General features: G+C 43.5%; 1 protein-coding gene across 3 annotated transcripts; it reads left to right on the top strand.

Annotated features, from left to right (window-relative positions):
- The first annotated feature begins 944 nt into the window (after positions 1–944).
- Mettl13 (methyltransferase 13, eEF1A N-terminus and K55) lies at positions 945–15,035 on the top strand. 3 transcript variants are annotated; one of them, XM_020173336.2, is made up of 8 exons: positions 945–1,396; positions 2,451–3,210; positions 4,682–4,881; positions 6,786–6,981; positions 9,118–9,285; positions 10,483–10,701; positions 12,832–12,963; positions 14,565–15,035. In XM_020173336.2, the coding sequence occupies exons 1-8, from the start codon at positions 1,244–1,246 to the stop codon at positions 14,837–14,839; spliced, it is 2,103 nt and encodes a 700-aa protein (XP_020028925.1). In that variant the 5' UTR covers positions 945–1,243; the 3' UTR covers positions 14,840–15,035. The 3 variants fall into 3 exon arrangements, with proteins under 3 accessions (XP_020028925.1, XP_073903582.1, XP_073903584.1); XM_074047481.1 differs by lacking the exon at positions 4,682–4,881 and having other exon boundaries at positions 2,451–2,750; XM_074047483.1 differs by lacking the exon at positions 945–1,396 and having other exon boundaries at positions 2,614–2,750.
- Positions 15,036–16,659: the final 1,624 nt, after the last annotated feature.

Raw genomic sequence — 16,659 nt, 5'->3', positions numbered from 1 at the left:
CACTATTTAACTGTTAGCAGTCTATCTGTGTTACACACACACACACACACACACACACACACACACACACACAGAGTATCCAGACTACAAAAGATGAATTCCAAGCCTTTCTGCCCTCCTCAATCTGTGTATTCCTCCCTGACTTATCTTGCTGTGAGAGAGCCAAGGACACTTGTATTTAGACTTTGAACAATAGTGCTCTTCATAAGGAACTTCGTCAGGGATTAGCATAAAATGAACATCTAAAAGGGCGTGTTTTCACCGAACACAAAATAAGCGATTAGAATAAACATGATAGTGACAACCTCAGGAGACAGACCACTAAAATGAAGGTCTTCAGTACTGCGAACTGCGTTTTTAGAAGGAAGAGGGAGAGGAAGCAACTCTGAAATCCTAGCTGTTACTCTTTCCTCCTGAATTTTTATTTCATTACATCATCTGTAACAGAACCCAGCCAAGCACCATTTCCCTCCAAATGAATCCTTAATTATACAAGTGCACTGGCAAAATATGGACGAGAGAGGAAACGGACAACAGAGTTACGTCGAGCGCTTAGGGGGTTCTTTTCGGACCCGCCCCTCCAGTGCTCACATTCCTTGATCAGAGTAGGTGACTAAACCGGCTCCCGGGAGCCCGTGCACTCTCCGCCTCGGCTGCAGAACCCAGGCTCAGAAAGGCCGCCCTCATGCGGCGTCGGCACGCGAGCACCGCTCAGGATGATCAGTCTCTTCCGCCCGGACTCTGGCCCGGACTCTGGCCCGGACCGGCCTCTTCCGCCCGGACTCTCACCCCTGCGTTCCGCCCTATCTCGCTTCACGCCAATAGTGAGGTCTGGACTGGGCTGAAGCCTCCAGCGTGAGACAAGGGCGTCCCAGCCAATGAAATGTCAGGAGTGAGCTTAAGTAACCAATGAGCTGCTGGGATGGTCTAGGCGTCTGACCAATCACGAGGCCTCGCACCCGGATATGGTTGCCGCGTTCAGAAACCTAGCTGGGAAAAAGTGTGAGGAGGGGTTTTCCACGTGGGGCTCGGACCTAGGGTTCCCTGGAGGGGGCGGGCGTGTTTGAAGTTCAGTGTCTCGCGCGTGCGTTTGGGTTTTTGATTAGGGGAACAAATTAGTGTGACTGTTTGTCTGTGGCTAGAATTCCCACTGCAGTGATCAGGAGGCTGCTTAGCGGTGTGCCTTTGAGATGGTACCTTACAGGGAATAGAGTCCTGCAGACGTAGCTTGGGCGGTGGGAACATGAATCTCTTACCTAAAAGCGCCAAGGACTTTGGCTCTGTTGACTATTGGGAGAAGTTCTTCCAGCAGCGAGGAAAGAAAGCCTTCGAGTGGTATGGAACTTACCTGGAACTGTGCGGGGTGCTGCACAAATACATCAAGCCCAGGGAAAAGGTAAGGAGCGCGGCTAGGCAGCCCTTGGTAACAGTAATTCTGCACGTGGTGGCCCTAGTTGGACCTGCCCTTTCAGAATTCCGTACATCGTTCTGGCTAAAGGACGGTTTAAAATAGTCTCTTGGAGGTTTTCAGTGAAAACACCTCCCGCCCCAGCTCCCCCACTTCTTAGTGCAATGACTTTTTTAGTAGACCAACACCAAAGTGTTCTTTCATTGTGCATCCCTGTAGAGTAGGCAGGCAGGATGGCTCACTTCATTCATGTACAGTTTATGTTAAGTAGTTGTTGATTGCTTACTGAGTTCCAGGCACTGTGTTCAGTCCTTAAGCTACAAGAGTACTGGGTGAATATGATCGAAGTACTTTCTGTGCATATGTGAAAGTAGAGAATAATGAAACCTGTTAAGATTATTTTTAAGAGGGGGCTGGAGAGATAAGAAAGAGTAATTGAGGGGATGAGTTTGATCAAAGTTCATTATATGCATGCATGAAAATATCACAGTGAAACCCCTTTGTACAGTTAATATATGCTGAAAAATAGCCAGACTACACAATCTGCAGAAGTGAGAAGTGTTAAGTACAGTAATGGGTTTGGTAGAGATGGAGTTGTATTGGAGGTAGGGAAGAAGCCTACCTACGCTAGGCCTAGGTTTTTAAATTTTATTTTATTTTTTTAAACAACACAACAAGAGGTTTTAACTATAATACTGTGTTTACATTCTGCGACTTTCTGTTAATCCCTGAGTAATATATGCTTGTTCAGAGAAAAGGAGAACCATAATCGGTTTGTTTCTGCATCACAAAGCTAATTCTCATATAACCTGTTTGTAGCAAAATGTGGTTTTCACTAGTGAGTTCCTGTAATCTGTAGTGTTCAAGATAAGAGTCTAGAGTCAACTGTAATGTTGCTCTCTTCCTGACAATAGCATCTTTGTCTTCTGAAATATGCAGTAGACGAGGTGAGATTTGCTTCTTGATGTATTTGGAGCACTTTCCTTGACCTTCATTACATTCATCTTCATGCTTTTCTTACTGCCCCCCCCACCCCCCTCAGGTCCTAGTGATTGGGTGCGGCAACTCAGAGCTGAGCGAGCAGCTATATGATGTGGGCTATCAGGATATAGTGAACATCGACATCAGTGAGGTCGTCATCAAGCAAATGAAGGAACGCAGTGCCAGCCGAAGGCCCCAGATGAGCTTCTTGAAGATGGACATGACGCAGATGGAGTTTCCTGACGCCTCATTCCAGGTGGTGTTGGATAAGGGCACCCTGGACGCTGTCCTGACGGATGAGGAGGAGAAGACCCTGCAGCAGGTGGACAGGATGCTGGCTGAGGTTGGCCGTGTCCTGCAGGTGGGCGGTCGCTACCTCTGCATCTCCCTGGCTCAGGCTCACATCCTGAAGAAAGCAGTGGGTCACTTCTCTCGGGAGGGGTGGATGGTGAGGGTGCACCAAGTGGCCCACAGCCAGGACCAGGTGTTGGAAGCAGAGCCTCAGTTCTCCCTGCCTGTTTTTGCCTTCATCATGACCAAGTTCAGGCCAGTCCCTGGCTCTGCCCTTCAGATCTTTGAGCTATGTACTCAGGAGCAGGGCAAGCCTGTGCGGCTGGAGACTGCCGAGCAGCTGGCTGAGGCAGTGCGGGAGCGGCAGCAGTATGCCTGGCTGTGCGGCCAGCTGCGCCGCATGGCCGGGTTGGGGAGTGTTTCTCTGGACTTGTGCAATGGGGACACGGGGGAGCCACGCTACACCCTCCACGTGGTGGACAGCCCCACTGTGAAACCATCGCGGGACAGTCATTTTGCCATTTTCATCAGTGAGTTGGGATTGCTCCCTCTCTTTCCTGGAGGGCTGGTTTATAGGGGCTGGGGCTGGGCTTGGGCTTTGGTGGATGAGTATGTCTTGGCTGTTTTTAACTTTAGAGGGTGCTATTTCCTGAGGGTTAGACTAGCTACAGCATGAGGAAAGGGGAGTCATAGCTTTCCTGCAGCCTGCTTAGATCAGAGACTTACTCCTTTTCATCTTCCATGGCAAAGGCTTGATGAAGTGGTAGAGGTGGCAGGGAGGAGAGTAGAGAAAAATTTAGGCAGGCCACACATCTCATAGAGATGTTAGTTACTGTAGTATGGGCTAGCTAGCCCAGACATGCATTCTAGCCAGCTGTAGCCTGTGAACTATGGGACCTGGGAAAACTGCTCTGTGTCTCTGCAGAATTTTGGGCAGCAGTACAAGGTAGCAGCTAAAGAAGTGAGCTGTGGACCCAGACAATTTATATCCTAGTCCTGGCTTAGTCAGGTCTTATGGTGTGACATTGAACAAGTTTCTTTTTTTCTGTGCCTGAGTTTCTTCATCTATAAAGTGGGACCATAACTCTCTTCTGTAGTTGTGAGAAGTGTAAAAAGCTCTTAGAAATGGTGCCTGGTGTGGTTGGGGGTCTGGCTCATGTGGTAGAGCCCTTGTGTAGCTTGCACAAGGCTCAGTACCACAAAAGAAAAGAAAATAATATAAAATAAGGCGGGGCATATGGGTCAAGCACACAGCCCTGAGTTGAAATCCCACTGCCACCACATTAAAAAAGAAATGGTGCTTGGGATGTTTGCATGTGATAAGTGCTTTATAAATGTTAGGTGTTACTATTGAAAAGAGTAAAGAATACCAGACTTACCTTACTAAGGATCAGGAGATAGTTTGGAGAGATGCTTTCAAATGTAGAAAATGCTAAGCAAAAGGTGTCATGGTCATGCTGGTAATTTGTTTCCTGACAATGGAGCCATTTTCCCAAATACTTCATGTTCTTACCTGCCACCTTTGGGAATGAATAGTGCAGTGGATAAGAGTGTGGAGTTGGGCTTGACTGCCTGGGTTTGAGTCCCAGCTTTGGCATTTACTAACTTTATGAATTTAGGCAAATAAGGTATCTTCTGTGCCTCAATTTCCTCTTTTGTAAAAATGAGAATAATGCTACCTGCAACTTCTTCTGTTGTGAGGATTCCATCACTATATATTTGTACACTGCTTGGAATCAAAAAGGCATTGGCATTACTTTCTATTTTTCTTATATTAGATGACTGTCTCCCTCGCCTTCAGACATGCCTTCGTCTTACCCACCCTTGATCCTGCTTCATGTCTGATGGGCTTCTTTGCTCTGGGTGTTGTGTGCTAGGGAATTGATAGCCTCTCAGTGGATCATAGTCAGGAATGAGCTGGCTCTCTGTCATGTGGATTATTGCTTGTGGGGTTTGAACACTTTTTCTAGGATTCCCTATAACTAAGTTCTTCTTTTGTAGTTCCCCAGGGCCGGGAAACTGAGTGGCTCTTTGGCATGGAGGAGGGCCGGAAGCAGCTAGCAGCTAGTGCAGGCTTCAGGAGGTTGATCACAGTGGCCCTTCATCGAGGTCAGCAGTACGATGGTATGGACAGCATTCAGGCTGAGCTGTCGGCCAGAGTCATGGAGTTGGCTCCCGCTGGGATGCCTCCCCAGCAGAAGGTACTGAACCCTTGGCAGTAACTTTCATTGGTCTTTGAAGTTATATTAGTAGCCAGGAAGCAGAGGGAGCTTTGGAAGGAGCTAGGATTAGAGTCTGTGACCATAGTCTCATCTTCAGAGGGCCCCAAGCAAATACAGGAATGTAAATAGTTGTTCTCATTAGGAACCACAGTAGTAGGCTGGAGGCATGGCTCAAGTGGTAGAGAGCCTGCCTAGTAAGTGAGAAGCCCTGAGTTGCAAACCCCAGGAGCACCAAAAAAAAAAAAAAAAAGAACCACAGTAGCATATGTATCTGGGAGTCTCTCAGACTTCACTGAGGTGGCATGAAGGAAATGCTGTACGCCTTGTAGGCCCTAGCTCTTCAAATTGCTGATTGCTCAGACTGAATTTCTCCTTTACCAGTTTTGAAAAGAACTTCCTTGCTTGTTTTGTTTCTCTGAACTGTCATTATCTGAGGATATAAAAGGAAAAGGACCAAAACAGCTCAGCACAATTGTCAGGATATTAGCATAGAAGACTTTGCTGGGAAGGAAACAGGGTTTTGCCTAAATGCAAATGATATATTATCAGTTGACATCTTCTATCTTATACCATCCTGGTCACCATGACTAATTGACAGATGACTTTATTGTAAGAACTTTATCCTGCTTGATATGTCTCAGTGCATCTAGAGACTGGGTCTAAAAAAATTACCTAGGCCCTGGGTTCTCAGCTGGTGGTCCTGCTCACTGAGGTAACTTGTGTTGGTAGAGAGTATGTGTTTGATTCTTCCTGGTAGACTCTGGGGTTGATACCCATCAGAGAGATTTCAGAGAGATTCAGAACCTGTGGGAGCTTCATTTGTAATCTTCTCTTACCAGTGCTGAAGTCTTCAAGGTCAGGAATTACTGGTGATTAAGAAATACTCTCATGAGTCTTTAAAAAGAGATAGATTAGCTAGGCATGGTGGTGCACAACTGTAATCCCAGCACCTGGGAGGTGGAGGCAAGAGATTCATTCGTTTGAGGCCAGCCAGTGATACATAGTGAGACCTTGTTTTATAAAACAAATAAGCCAAGTGCTGATGGCTCAAGCCTGTAATCCTGGCTACTTGAAAGAATACTGGGAGGATTATGTTTTGAAAACAGCCCAGGCAAATAGTTTGTGAGACCCTGTCTGAACCATTAGCTGGGTGCAGTGTTGCTCACCTATCATCCTAAGATACACCTGTCATCCCAAGGTATATGGGAGGCTGTGATCAGGATGATCATGGTTCTAGGCCAGCCTGCTGAAAAAGTGTATGAGACCCTATCTTGACAGTAAAAAACTAGGTGTGGTAGTGATATGCCTGTCATTCCAGGAACTGCAGGAAAAATAAATTAGTAGGATCACAGTCCCCAGGCCTGCCTGGGGGAAAAATTGAGAACCTGTCTAACTAACTGGAGCAGAAAGGGCTAGAGACATGGCTTAAGTGGTATAGCAAGCCTGAGGCTCTGAGTTCAAACTCCAGTACTGCAGGAAAAAAAAAAAATGTAAAGATGGTAGAGGAGAGGAAGTTTGGCGGGGAGGGGATGTAATTTTCTCCAAAGGTTTAGAAAAATGGGAAGAAAGAAGATGAGAATAACTCGGGAGAATTTTCTCCACATTTAGAGTGGTTGTTTCCTCATTTTTCTTGGGAAGAAAATCTTACTAGTAGTTTGGGAGATCTTTATGTGTTCAGTTGATTTTCAGAAGGTGAATTAAACCTTTTGAAATCTATACCAAGGCCCCAGAAAAGCACTTTAATAGAATGGCAAATCTTTGGAGTTGTTGCTGTCTAGAATCTTGGTATGTGGAATCTTTATATTCATACAAACAGAGGGATTACTTCTCATGTTTCCTAATAGGGCTGGTGTTTTTAACTATGTCTCTGATTGTACCTTCAGGTGCCCTTTCTGTCTGTGGGTGGAGACATCGGGGTCCGGACTGTTCAGCATCAAGACTGCAGCCCCTTGAGTGGTGACTACGTCATTGAGGATGTGCAAGGGGATGACAGGCGATACTTCCGGCGACTGATCTTCCTCAGCAACAGGAATGTGGTGCAGTCTGAAGCCAGGTTGCTGAAGGATGTGTCTCACAGAGGTGAGGCATCATAGGCCTGACAATGGGACCCAGGTGGGCATGACATGGGCTCTTGATTTGGGGTAGTCAGAAAGACCTGGGAGCTTGACTAAGATGTAGAACAGACCTGGGTACGGTGACCCAAGCCACATGGCTCTGTGAACTATCTTTTCTGACCACTTGATCTTTTTGGGGTGCCAGTGATGATAAGCAGAATAGAGGTATTTGTTCTTGTCTTGAGCAAAGCCTGGCTCTGAAATGATAAGGAGCAGGGGTGGTGAAATCAAATAAATGTGATAATCACTTTAATGCCCTCAGTTTAATGGACATCTGTTTATAAATTGTTGCATATGTCTCTAAATGCCTCTGTGAAGTGAGCCAGAAACATGGACTTGCAGATGAGCCCTGCCCTTCTCTGTAGTATGAGTCACTGTCACCTGCTTGAGTGTTGGAGGGTGCTTAGAAGCCAGCAAGTCCAGAGTCGTTCAGTAGAACCATGTGTGATGAAGGAGATCTTTAATAGCTGAGCTGCCAGCATGGTGGCCCCTAACCATAAGTGGTTGCTGAGCACATGGGATGTGGCTGGTGTAACTAAGGAACTGAATCTTATAATTTACATTTGAATTCAAATGGCTTTAGAAGACTGGTGGCTATGGCATTGGACAGTGTAGATCCAATAGTGTAGATCTCCTAGGATCCCTCCTAAGTGGTCTCCTAGATACCACATAGAAACTCTCACTGATGGGGGAAGTCAGAAGTTTGTTTTATCTGGTTCCCCCCCACCCCCGGGGGTATTATTGGGATCAATTTAAAATATTGAGTGAAGAAATAAATATCCTTGTCTTCTCCCAGTACAACCTCCCTTTGAGTCATAGGGATTCAGGAAAAGTATCTGAAATTGGGTCTTCTGAGTCTCAGTTGTTCCTTTTGCTCAATCTTGTTATCCTCATAGAAGGGCCATCTGAAGGAAGATGTAGAGAGAATTCACACCCTTGAAGTCATGGATTTGCCCTGATCAAGTACACTCATGATGGAGTACACGCGTTTGATTTTTTTTCTTTAGGGATTTCCCCTGGCTTAGTGCACCCATGTTTTTTTGCCTCCTTGTGCTATCATTCTGGCTGTAGGTCTGTTCAGTTTCATCTCAACTTCAGTAAAATTGTGTAAAAGATCTTTCTGCACTCTCTAATGTGAGTTTCATGTTTTTTTCATCATTGTTAAGTTTCTTGACTTTTAGGTGTCATTTTCTCCTCATAGGAGGAAGTATGGGTAAGTAAGAAGGAGAGCATATTCAAAAGAGATTTAACATCTCTAAAAAGCACCCCACATCTACACATAGGTATCTGTGCAGGTGGTCCTTATGAAAACATAGAACCATCTGTTTAGTATGATATGTGAAGGAGCAGATGAGAGAGGGAAAGTAGAGGGGCCTTTTATAGGGTTTTTCCCTTTCTGTGGTTTCCTTGTTCCACAGGACGATACTGAATGGTGACATAGTACTGAATTGGTGACACAGTAGAAAGGTGATCGATGAGGGAGTCAGGCAGTCCTACATTCATTTCTTGTCTGTCTGCACCACCTGCTGATTCCGTGCCTATTTACTTAATACTTCAGATGCTCAGTTTTCTCATGTTGCCAAGAACTGGGAGGATACCATTGTTGGAAGAACTAAAAGAGCAAAAGTCGTGGTATAGTGATTGGGACAGAGGAGGTGATTAATAACTCTGTGTCTTTTCTAAAACAACTTATGAGTAAGCTTTTCTCCTGTTAGAGGCCTTACATTTCTCAGAGGTTAGGTACTAGGGTCCCTTAGTTGAGTTACCCCCAATTTTTTGTTTTGTTTTTGTTTTGTACCCCAAATTTTTGAGTGTGCTTTAGCCATTCCTCTTATGGTGTACATTCTTTTTTTGGGGGGTGGGGGGACTTGGGGAGACCTTGATTTGTAGAGTTTATCAGTTTCTGAGATCTAAATCCTGCCTCCATGGCCAGTTTCAGGCTGTCCATATGATGTCTGCCATTTTGCACAATTACTGCGTACTGAACACTTGGCTTTGAAGTCTGTTCAAGCCCGTCGTAGCCCACTACTGCTGGTATCCCTTACCTTACAAGGACTCGTGTAAGAAGTTAGGATTTCATCAGTGTGAATCTCTCATTTAGCCCAGAAGAAACGGAAAAAAGACAAGAAGAAGCAGCGATCTGCTGATACTTCGGAGGACCTTCCTTCCGCCCCAGGGCAGTCCATTGATAAGAGTTACCTGTGCTGTGAACACCATAAAGCCATGATTGCTGGCCTTTCCCTGCTGAGAAACCCTGAGCTGCTCCTAGGTGAGACACCACTGCCTCATACTGTCGAGAGCACGTAAGGTTACAGAAGTAAATGAGCTGCCTTGTGACTCAGGCAGTGATTACAAACTGACAAATGTACATTGTTTACATCTTTCATTCCAGCTGTCCTCTCACTTAATGAGCATCCAGGTGACTTTTACATCAATTTGTAATCTTGAAATGGCTACATGTATTTGTGCATAAATTTTGTTTCTTTTTCTGTTTGTTTCTTTTTAAAATTAAAGTATTTAATATATTCAAAAAGGTAGAGGAAGTATGCAGATTTAAGTTACTCAGTTTGACAAGTTTTTACATATGTATATATCCATGTAACTGGATGGTATATTTAAAAAATCATGTCTCTAGTGCCTTTGGATAATGTGTGGCTTTTCAGTAGTGCATTACTTGAGCACAAGATACAATTCTACCTTGAAGTTTTGCTAAAAAAAAAAAAAGAAAAAATCCTTGGTATAGTTAGTGCATTGGTAACCTCGTTGCTAATTACTGGTTTGCATCTGACTGTATTAGCAAGTATATTCTTGTTTCCACACTGACAAATGTATTCATGAGAAGTCCCTTAGTGTGTTTTGAATTATTGTATGTCCTCAGTTCTTAGTTTTAATCCCAGGATCTAGCTTCTTTTAGTGATTCTTTTGTTTCTTGTCTTCCTTCCATGCCCCTGTGGGTGCTGTGGTTTCTCTTGTATTTAGGGCTAGGACATGGGAATTTGTTTTCATGTGATTTATGGAGCTTGGATGGATTATCCTCATTTGGTCAGGGTGTCTGAGAAGGCACCTAATAGCTTTTTGAATCAAGAGCCAGGCAAGGAGCATTGCACCTACAAAGCCTTGTGATCATGAATTAGACTGCTTGGCATTGGCCCTCCATTTGCTGGGGTGAGGGAATATGTTCATTACTTTTATGGGAATCTTGGTACCATTTCAGCTGAGAACTTTGGGATTTAAGGGACCATAATAATAACATACTGGTTCATCTTCTGGCGCTAGTCAGTGTGAAGCAAATGTTGAATTTTCAAATGTCATTTGATTCCTAAATTTCTGGGATGAGTGAGGGAGGCCAGTTCTTTAAATATTGTATTCCTGGGCTGACCTCCTCCTTTGTCCTCCCTGAGGCTGGTACAGAACCTTCCAGATTACTGAGCAGATGGCATAGTGACGCTCTCTTCTTTTATTACAGAGACTCCATTGGCATTGTTGGTGGTGGGCCTGGGTGGGGGCAGCCTCCCCCTCTTTGTCCATGATCATTTCCCAAAGTCCCACATCGATGCTGTGGAGATCGACCCCTCCATGTTGAAAGTGGCCACCCAGTGGTTTGGCTTCGCCCAGAGTGATCGGATGAGGGTCCACATTGCAGACGGTCTGGACTACATTACCAGCCTGGCGGGCAGAGAAGAAGGTACTGTTGTGGGAGCATTTGGAATGTGTTAAAGAAGACTGACCCAAGGTTGTCAGGCCGTCAGGGCTCTGGAATTCATCTGTACAAGGATGGCATCAGCATTCCAGTCTTTTGCCTCTGTGTTCATTTATTCAGCAAATAGAGTACTAACTATATCCTTAGCACTGTGCTAACAGCTAGAAAAACAGATTATTTCTGGTTTTAGGACACTACAGATCAGTAGGTCTCCCTTTTCACTTTTAACTTTGCCACTTTTTTTTAAAATCATTCCAAGGAAGCTGAAGTCTATAGCTGAGTGAACAAAATGGAAAGAAAAGATAGGGTGTATGTTGGGAGGTGTTTTTTTTATTTTTTTAATCAGTCAGCTGGAGGTGAAGTCAGAAAAAAAGTTTATGTAGATCAGTGGTTCACAACCTCAGGGGACATTTGGCAATGTCTGCAGGTATAATTTTGGTTGTCACTAAGTGGGCAGGATAGCTTGGTGCTATTGGCATTTAATGAGGCAAGGATGATGAAAAACATGCTACAATGTACCAGACAGCCACTGATGACAAAAAACTGGCCCAAAATGTCACCAGTGCTGAGATTGAGAAACCCTGATGCAGATGTTACTTGGTGGAAATTTTGATAGCCTTCCTGCTACTGCAATTAGGTTCCGTTTTGCTCCAATGATTTGTACCCTAGACTAAGGACAAAAGGCATATTAATTTTCTGCAAAATATTCCTGCTCTTTTTGCAACTCTCCTGGTGACTCTCCAGAGTTTGAGTCCTTCAGGATAAAGTTTGGTTGGTTTGGTTCTGAAGGGGAGCTCAAGCCACCTTCCCTGGTCTGCTCATTCAATAAAGAGGTACTCTGGTTCTCTCTGAGTTGGATTATCTTCTGGGAAGGGTGTGGCAAACCAGGAAGCCTGGAGGGAGGATTTTGGGGCTGGATGGACAGATCACAGCCTTGATTTTTTGAATTGTAAATTGAACTTAACCATATCAGTTTGACATGTTCCTCATTAAGGTCAGTTTGGGGGTTCAGGACCAACATAATTCATACATGTGAAGCATTTACCACAGTGCTAGACACATGGTAGGTACTCAATCCACAATGGTTCTGCTGCTGTCGTTATCTGTTGGTCCGTTTTGAATGGTACTGGCCATCTGCTCCCAACTACCCCAATTTCAAATTATTAGAGAGCTCAAGGCTGCAGACATGAGCCATGCTTTTCCTTGGATTGATGAGTGTTTTCTTGCTAAGAAACCAAAATCAGGGATAGTGCAAAAAAAGCAAAGAAACAAAAATCAGATGTGTGCTAGGAACAGTGATAGGTGTTTAGTAGTCCTAAGTAAATACTAATTACTGGTTCATCAGCACAGTCTTACAGTTTGGTAGAAACATGTTCGTGGCATTGCAGGCTAACCCCTTATAAAAATTACTTAACACCGTAGGAAGGAGCATGATCCAGTTTGTCTTTAGTTCTTTCTCACTCGTTTAGCAAAATTGTTTCTTTCTTGAGCTAGCTTTTGCTCAAGTAACTAGAAAAGATGAAACTAACTCAAATTTCAGAACATTTTCTCCTTTGACAGAACTTGTGCTGTTTTCAGAGTTTAATTAAAGTGACTATTTTCTGGGTCAGCTCTTAAATGCCTAGTGAGCTGCTCTGTCTAGATACTAGTTCTCAGTTCTTACTGTAATTGCAAAATTACCCAGGGAGTTAGACAAAAATACCAAAGATTTCCAGCCTTCCCAGGATTTTTTATTTGGTCAGGAATGTAGCCCCCATTCTCCTAAGTATTTAGAATCTTCCAAAAGTGATTGTGATGTCCTGCCAGGTTAAAAATCACTTGTATAGCACGTAACATTCCTGGTAGAATGGGCTCTATTAATACGTGTGCCTTTGGAGGGCATATTTAGATGTGGGAAAGGCCTCATCTTTACTGTAGAACAGCTTAGGCTTTGATAACAAGGATTTCCCTAGACTGTGACGTCAGTGTCGTTAACAGGAAAAATACATCCTCCATGTCAGTTTTCTGACTTAACTACCTTGCCTACTACTGGTCTTAGAGCAGATGTGGGTTAGGAGTGTAAATGGTGCTATTTTATCCAACAGAGACAAGTACTCATTTGTTTCTCTTTCTTAGCACGACCTTACTATGACATCATAATGTTTGATGTAGACAGTAAGGACCCATCACTGGGAATGAGTTGTCCACCCCCAGCGTTTGTTGAACAACCTTTCCTTCAGAAAGTCAAAAGCATCCTGACTCATAAAGGTATGGTGAACTAAAGGTTGGAAAAGGAAGAGGCCATTTAAAACAAAAAATGTTGTCTTTTATAAGAAATATGTATAATTGTATAGTTTGGTGAGTTTCTCCAAATTGAACACACCCATTTGCCAGCACCAAACAGCAACATTTTCAGAATCCCAGAAGTGTACGTCTTACCCTCTCTCAATAACTCATCTTCCTCCCAAGCCTAACCCATTCAACTAATTCTGTCATCACCACAGCTTAGTTTTGCCTGATTTTGTTCTTTTTTTATTTTATTTTTTTGCTGTACTGAGGTTTGAACTCAGGTCTTATACCTTGAGCCACTCCATCCTTTCTTTTTCAAGATAGTGTCTCACTAACTATTTACCTGCGATTGGCTTGAAATCATGATCCTCCTGATCTAGCTAGGATCACTGGTGTAAGCCACCAGCACCCGGCCTGATTTTGTTCTTTATATAGATGGAATCTATGTAATATATTCTTTAAGTGTCTTGTTTTCTTTCATTCAGATGATGTTTGTGAGATTTAACTAGTGTTGTGTTTATATTCCTTTTTATTGTTGGTATCATGTAACTGTACAATTCACTTATCTATCACCACTGTGGTGTTTGGGTTGTTTCCTGTTTGGGGACATTGAAGTCATGCTGCCATTAACAATTTAGTATATGCCGTTTGGTGAAATAATGTTTACAGGTCTCTTTGGTATACACAGGGTTGTAACTGCTGGACTATGGGTTATGCAGATGTTCGTTCAGCTTTTGTAGATCCTGCTACACTGTTTTATTAAGTGGTTGTAGCAGTTCACACTCCAGGAGCTGCCACTTAAATGCTTTCCATATGCCTGGAATCAGCAATGTGTTACTTAATCTTCATAGCAGCCCATTTTCACATGCAGAAACTGAGGTTGAAAGATTTGCAAGGTGCCACTTGGTAACAGTTGGAGCTCCAGCCCAGGTCCTTGTAACTTGAAAGCTGTCGTTCTTAATCCCCATGTCCACAGCTTCCTAGGTGTTTTACTTTAGTGTAAAGTCTTGTAGTGTGCTGCGTTAAACTTTAATTGCTAGAAGTCAAGGTAACCTAGGCCTTCTCATTCATGAATAAACATCCCATGATGCATATAACAAGATTGTAACATTCCTGTGGAATTGGTAAGTTTTTCTTTCTTGAGGATATTACTTCATTCTTTTTTTTTTTTTGTAGTGAAAATGATAATAAAGCTTATTAGGAAAGGAATTTAGTATAACAGGATAAAAATGGGGAGAAATTGAGAAAAAAGGGTGAAACATTTCCTGTTCCCTATGCAGGAAATGGGAGTAAAGACTCCTATTAATTACCTCTTTATTAAAAGAATTCTTTGGGAAACTGAGGCATGGGGTAAAGTAATGTGTTAGCCACACAGAACAAGGAATAAGGCTGATGTTTTCTTCTGATGTGTACATTCTCTGTGCTTTTCTCTGTTTTTGTGTGCTATGTTTTCCTGCATGCTCCCTGATGTCATGACTATGTTTTCTTAGTCAATCAGTTGGTATTCTCAAAGCTGATTATTGTCTTCATTGTGGCTCCAGATTTGTGGTCATTCTTATTCTTTCCTTCCCATCTTACAGGTGTCTTTATCCTTAATCTTGTGTGCCGAGACTTGGGGCTAAAAGATTCAGTGCTGGCTGGTCTCAAGGCAGTGTTCCCTCTCCTGTATGTCCGGCGAATTGAGGGAGAAGTGAATGAGATCCTGTTCTGTCAGCTGTACCCAGAGCAGAAACTTGCCACACCAGAGCTCCTGGAAATTGCCCAGGCCTTGGAACGGACCCTGAGGAAGCCTGGGCAGGGATGGGATGACACATATGTTCTGTCAGATATGCTCAAGACTGTGAAGATTGTGTGATCACTGACTCCGGCAGCCCTCTCAGCTTCCTTCCCAGACTGCCCTGAGACTCCTGGCCTGCCAGAGATTGAAGAAATGTGATGCACAATACTTAAAGACCTCATATTTTTCTTGGTTTCATACTCAGCTACATGCAGCCTCCAGCTTGCTGGGGTTGCCTGAAGATCTGGGAAAATAAAAGTCCTTCCCATCCTGACCTCTGTTTTGCTTTTTTGAGACAGGGCCCCACCATATTGCCCAAGCTGGCCTTGAACTCATGAGCCTCCTGCTCCCAGCCTCCCAAGTGCTGGGATTACATGTGTGTGCCACTACACCTAGCCTCCATCCTGTCTTCTTTGATATTTCTTGGGTTGATCATCTTTGTTTTCCATACCATGTCTTTGAGTAAGATGCCTTGCTGGGATTCCTAGCAGACATTGTATCCCTTAAGGAACACCTGGAAAGTCCCTCAGGACTGGAGACAAATTTGATTGCATCTCTACTTTATTGATTTGTATTTGCTTTATCCCTCTCTTGGTTCTGGAAGAATGATCTCAAGTGGGATTGCAAGCACTCTTGTGCCAAGATCCTTATTAGTAGGATCTCTATAGATGTGAGACAGATTTGAGAGAGCATCTTCTCTGTCTCGCTACAGATGGAGCTGTCACCAGAAATGTCCCAATTTTTAGGCACTTGTAAGTTGCTCTTGCTGTTTAACAGCTTTCCTTAACTATCCAGACCTTACAGCCCGAGTTGTTTTATTCTCAGTGGAGGGGGTATATAGCTGGTCTTGTGACTGTGTGTCAGAGACCTGACAGACTGGTCTCACAACACTTAATGACAGCTAGAGAGCTGTAGTGGAAGTAAAGATGCTTAAAAATAGACAAAAAACATGAATTAACAATAAAAGCATGTTCAGGCACTCTTCTCAGTGGTTTACATACTCTGTCTCATTTAACCTGAAATAAAAAATAGGTAAACAAAAACCCAAATCTCATTTGAGCCAGAAGCATCCATCTTTATTGAGACTGTTAAACCAGTGATTCCAGTATTGGCTTGAATTTTATCTTCTAATTATTTCAGCTCTCACATAATGGGCGGTGCCATGAAAAATAGACATTGTCACCAACCACCCCCTTGGCTTACCTTTCCACAGTTAGTTTAAAATGGACTCTAATCTCGTGAGGTAATGACTACATCAATGTTAAGTTGTCATCCTCAATGTAGTGTTGATTGAAGGATGTTTAGATCTTATGTTAGAAATATTTGTTGCTCTTTTCTCTGAAACTGCTTAGGGGAAGGTTATCCCTGTTGCCACTTTCTTGTATTTCAGAAGGCTTCTGTTTGGCAAATCCTTGATTGCTTTCTAATCTGTAAGGTTTTGTAGTGTTTTGATAGGTTATACAGGTCCAGGGTGTGAGTTAGGAGAATCTAGTCTGCCTTTTCTTGGTCATATATACCCTCTGGTGGTATGTGGAGTTTAGAGCAGCACAAAGGTGGCACTGCTAAGCTAGGGGATTATCAGAATGAGAAGTTGTGGCACATCTTAAGAGGAGTGGTCCAAAGAGTTAGTAGTGTTTAATGTTGTGTATACATGTTTACTTTGGGGTAGGAAGAAGCACTCAAATGTGTTGATTATTGTCTTAAAAATGTTGAAAGCCTTAGAGAAGAAGAGTGAGGTTGGGTAGCTGTGTCTCTGAGGGCTGAAGAAAGACTGAAGGACGGAAGTTACATTTGGGTAGTGCTATAGGGTAGACTTTGAATGTCCTCCAAAGGTTATGTGTTGAAGGCTGGCTCCCTAGCCTGTGATGCTATTGGGAGGTAGTGGAACATTTAAAAGG

The sequence above is a fragment of the Castor canadensis genome, chromosome 11 (genome assembly GCF_047511655.1).
Source record: "Castor canadensis chromosome 11, mCasCan1.hap1v2, whole genome shotgun sequence".
Taxonomy (NCBI): Eukaryota; Metazoa; Chordata; class Mammalia; order Rodentia; family Castoridae; genus Castor; species Castor canadensis.
The sequence above is the reverse complement of the archived record's forward strand: the minus strand, read 5'-3'. Positions and strand labels throughout refer to the sequence as shown.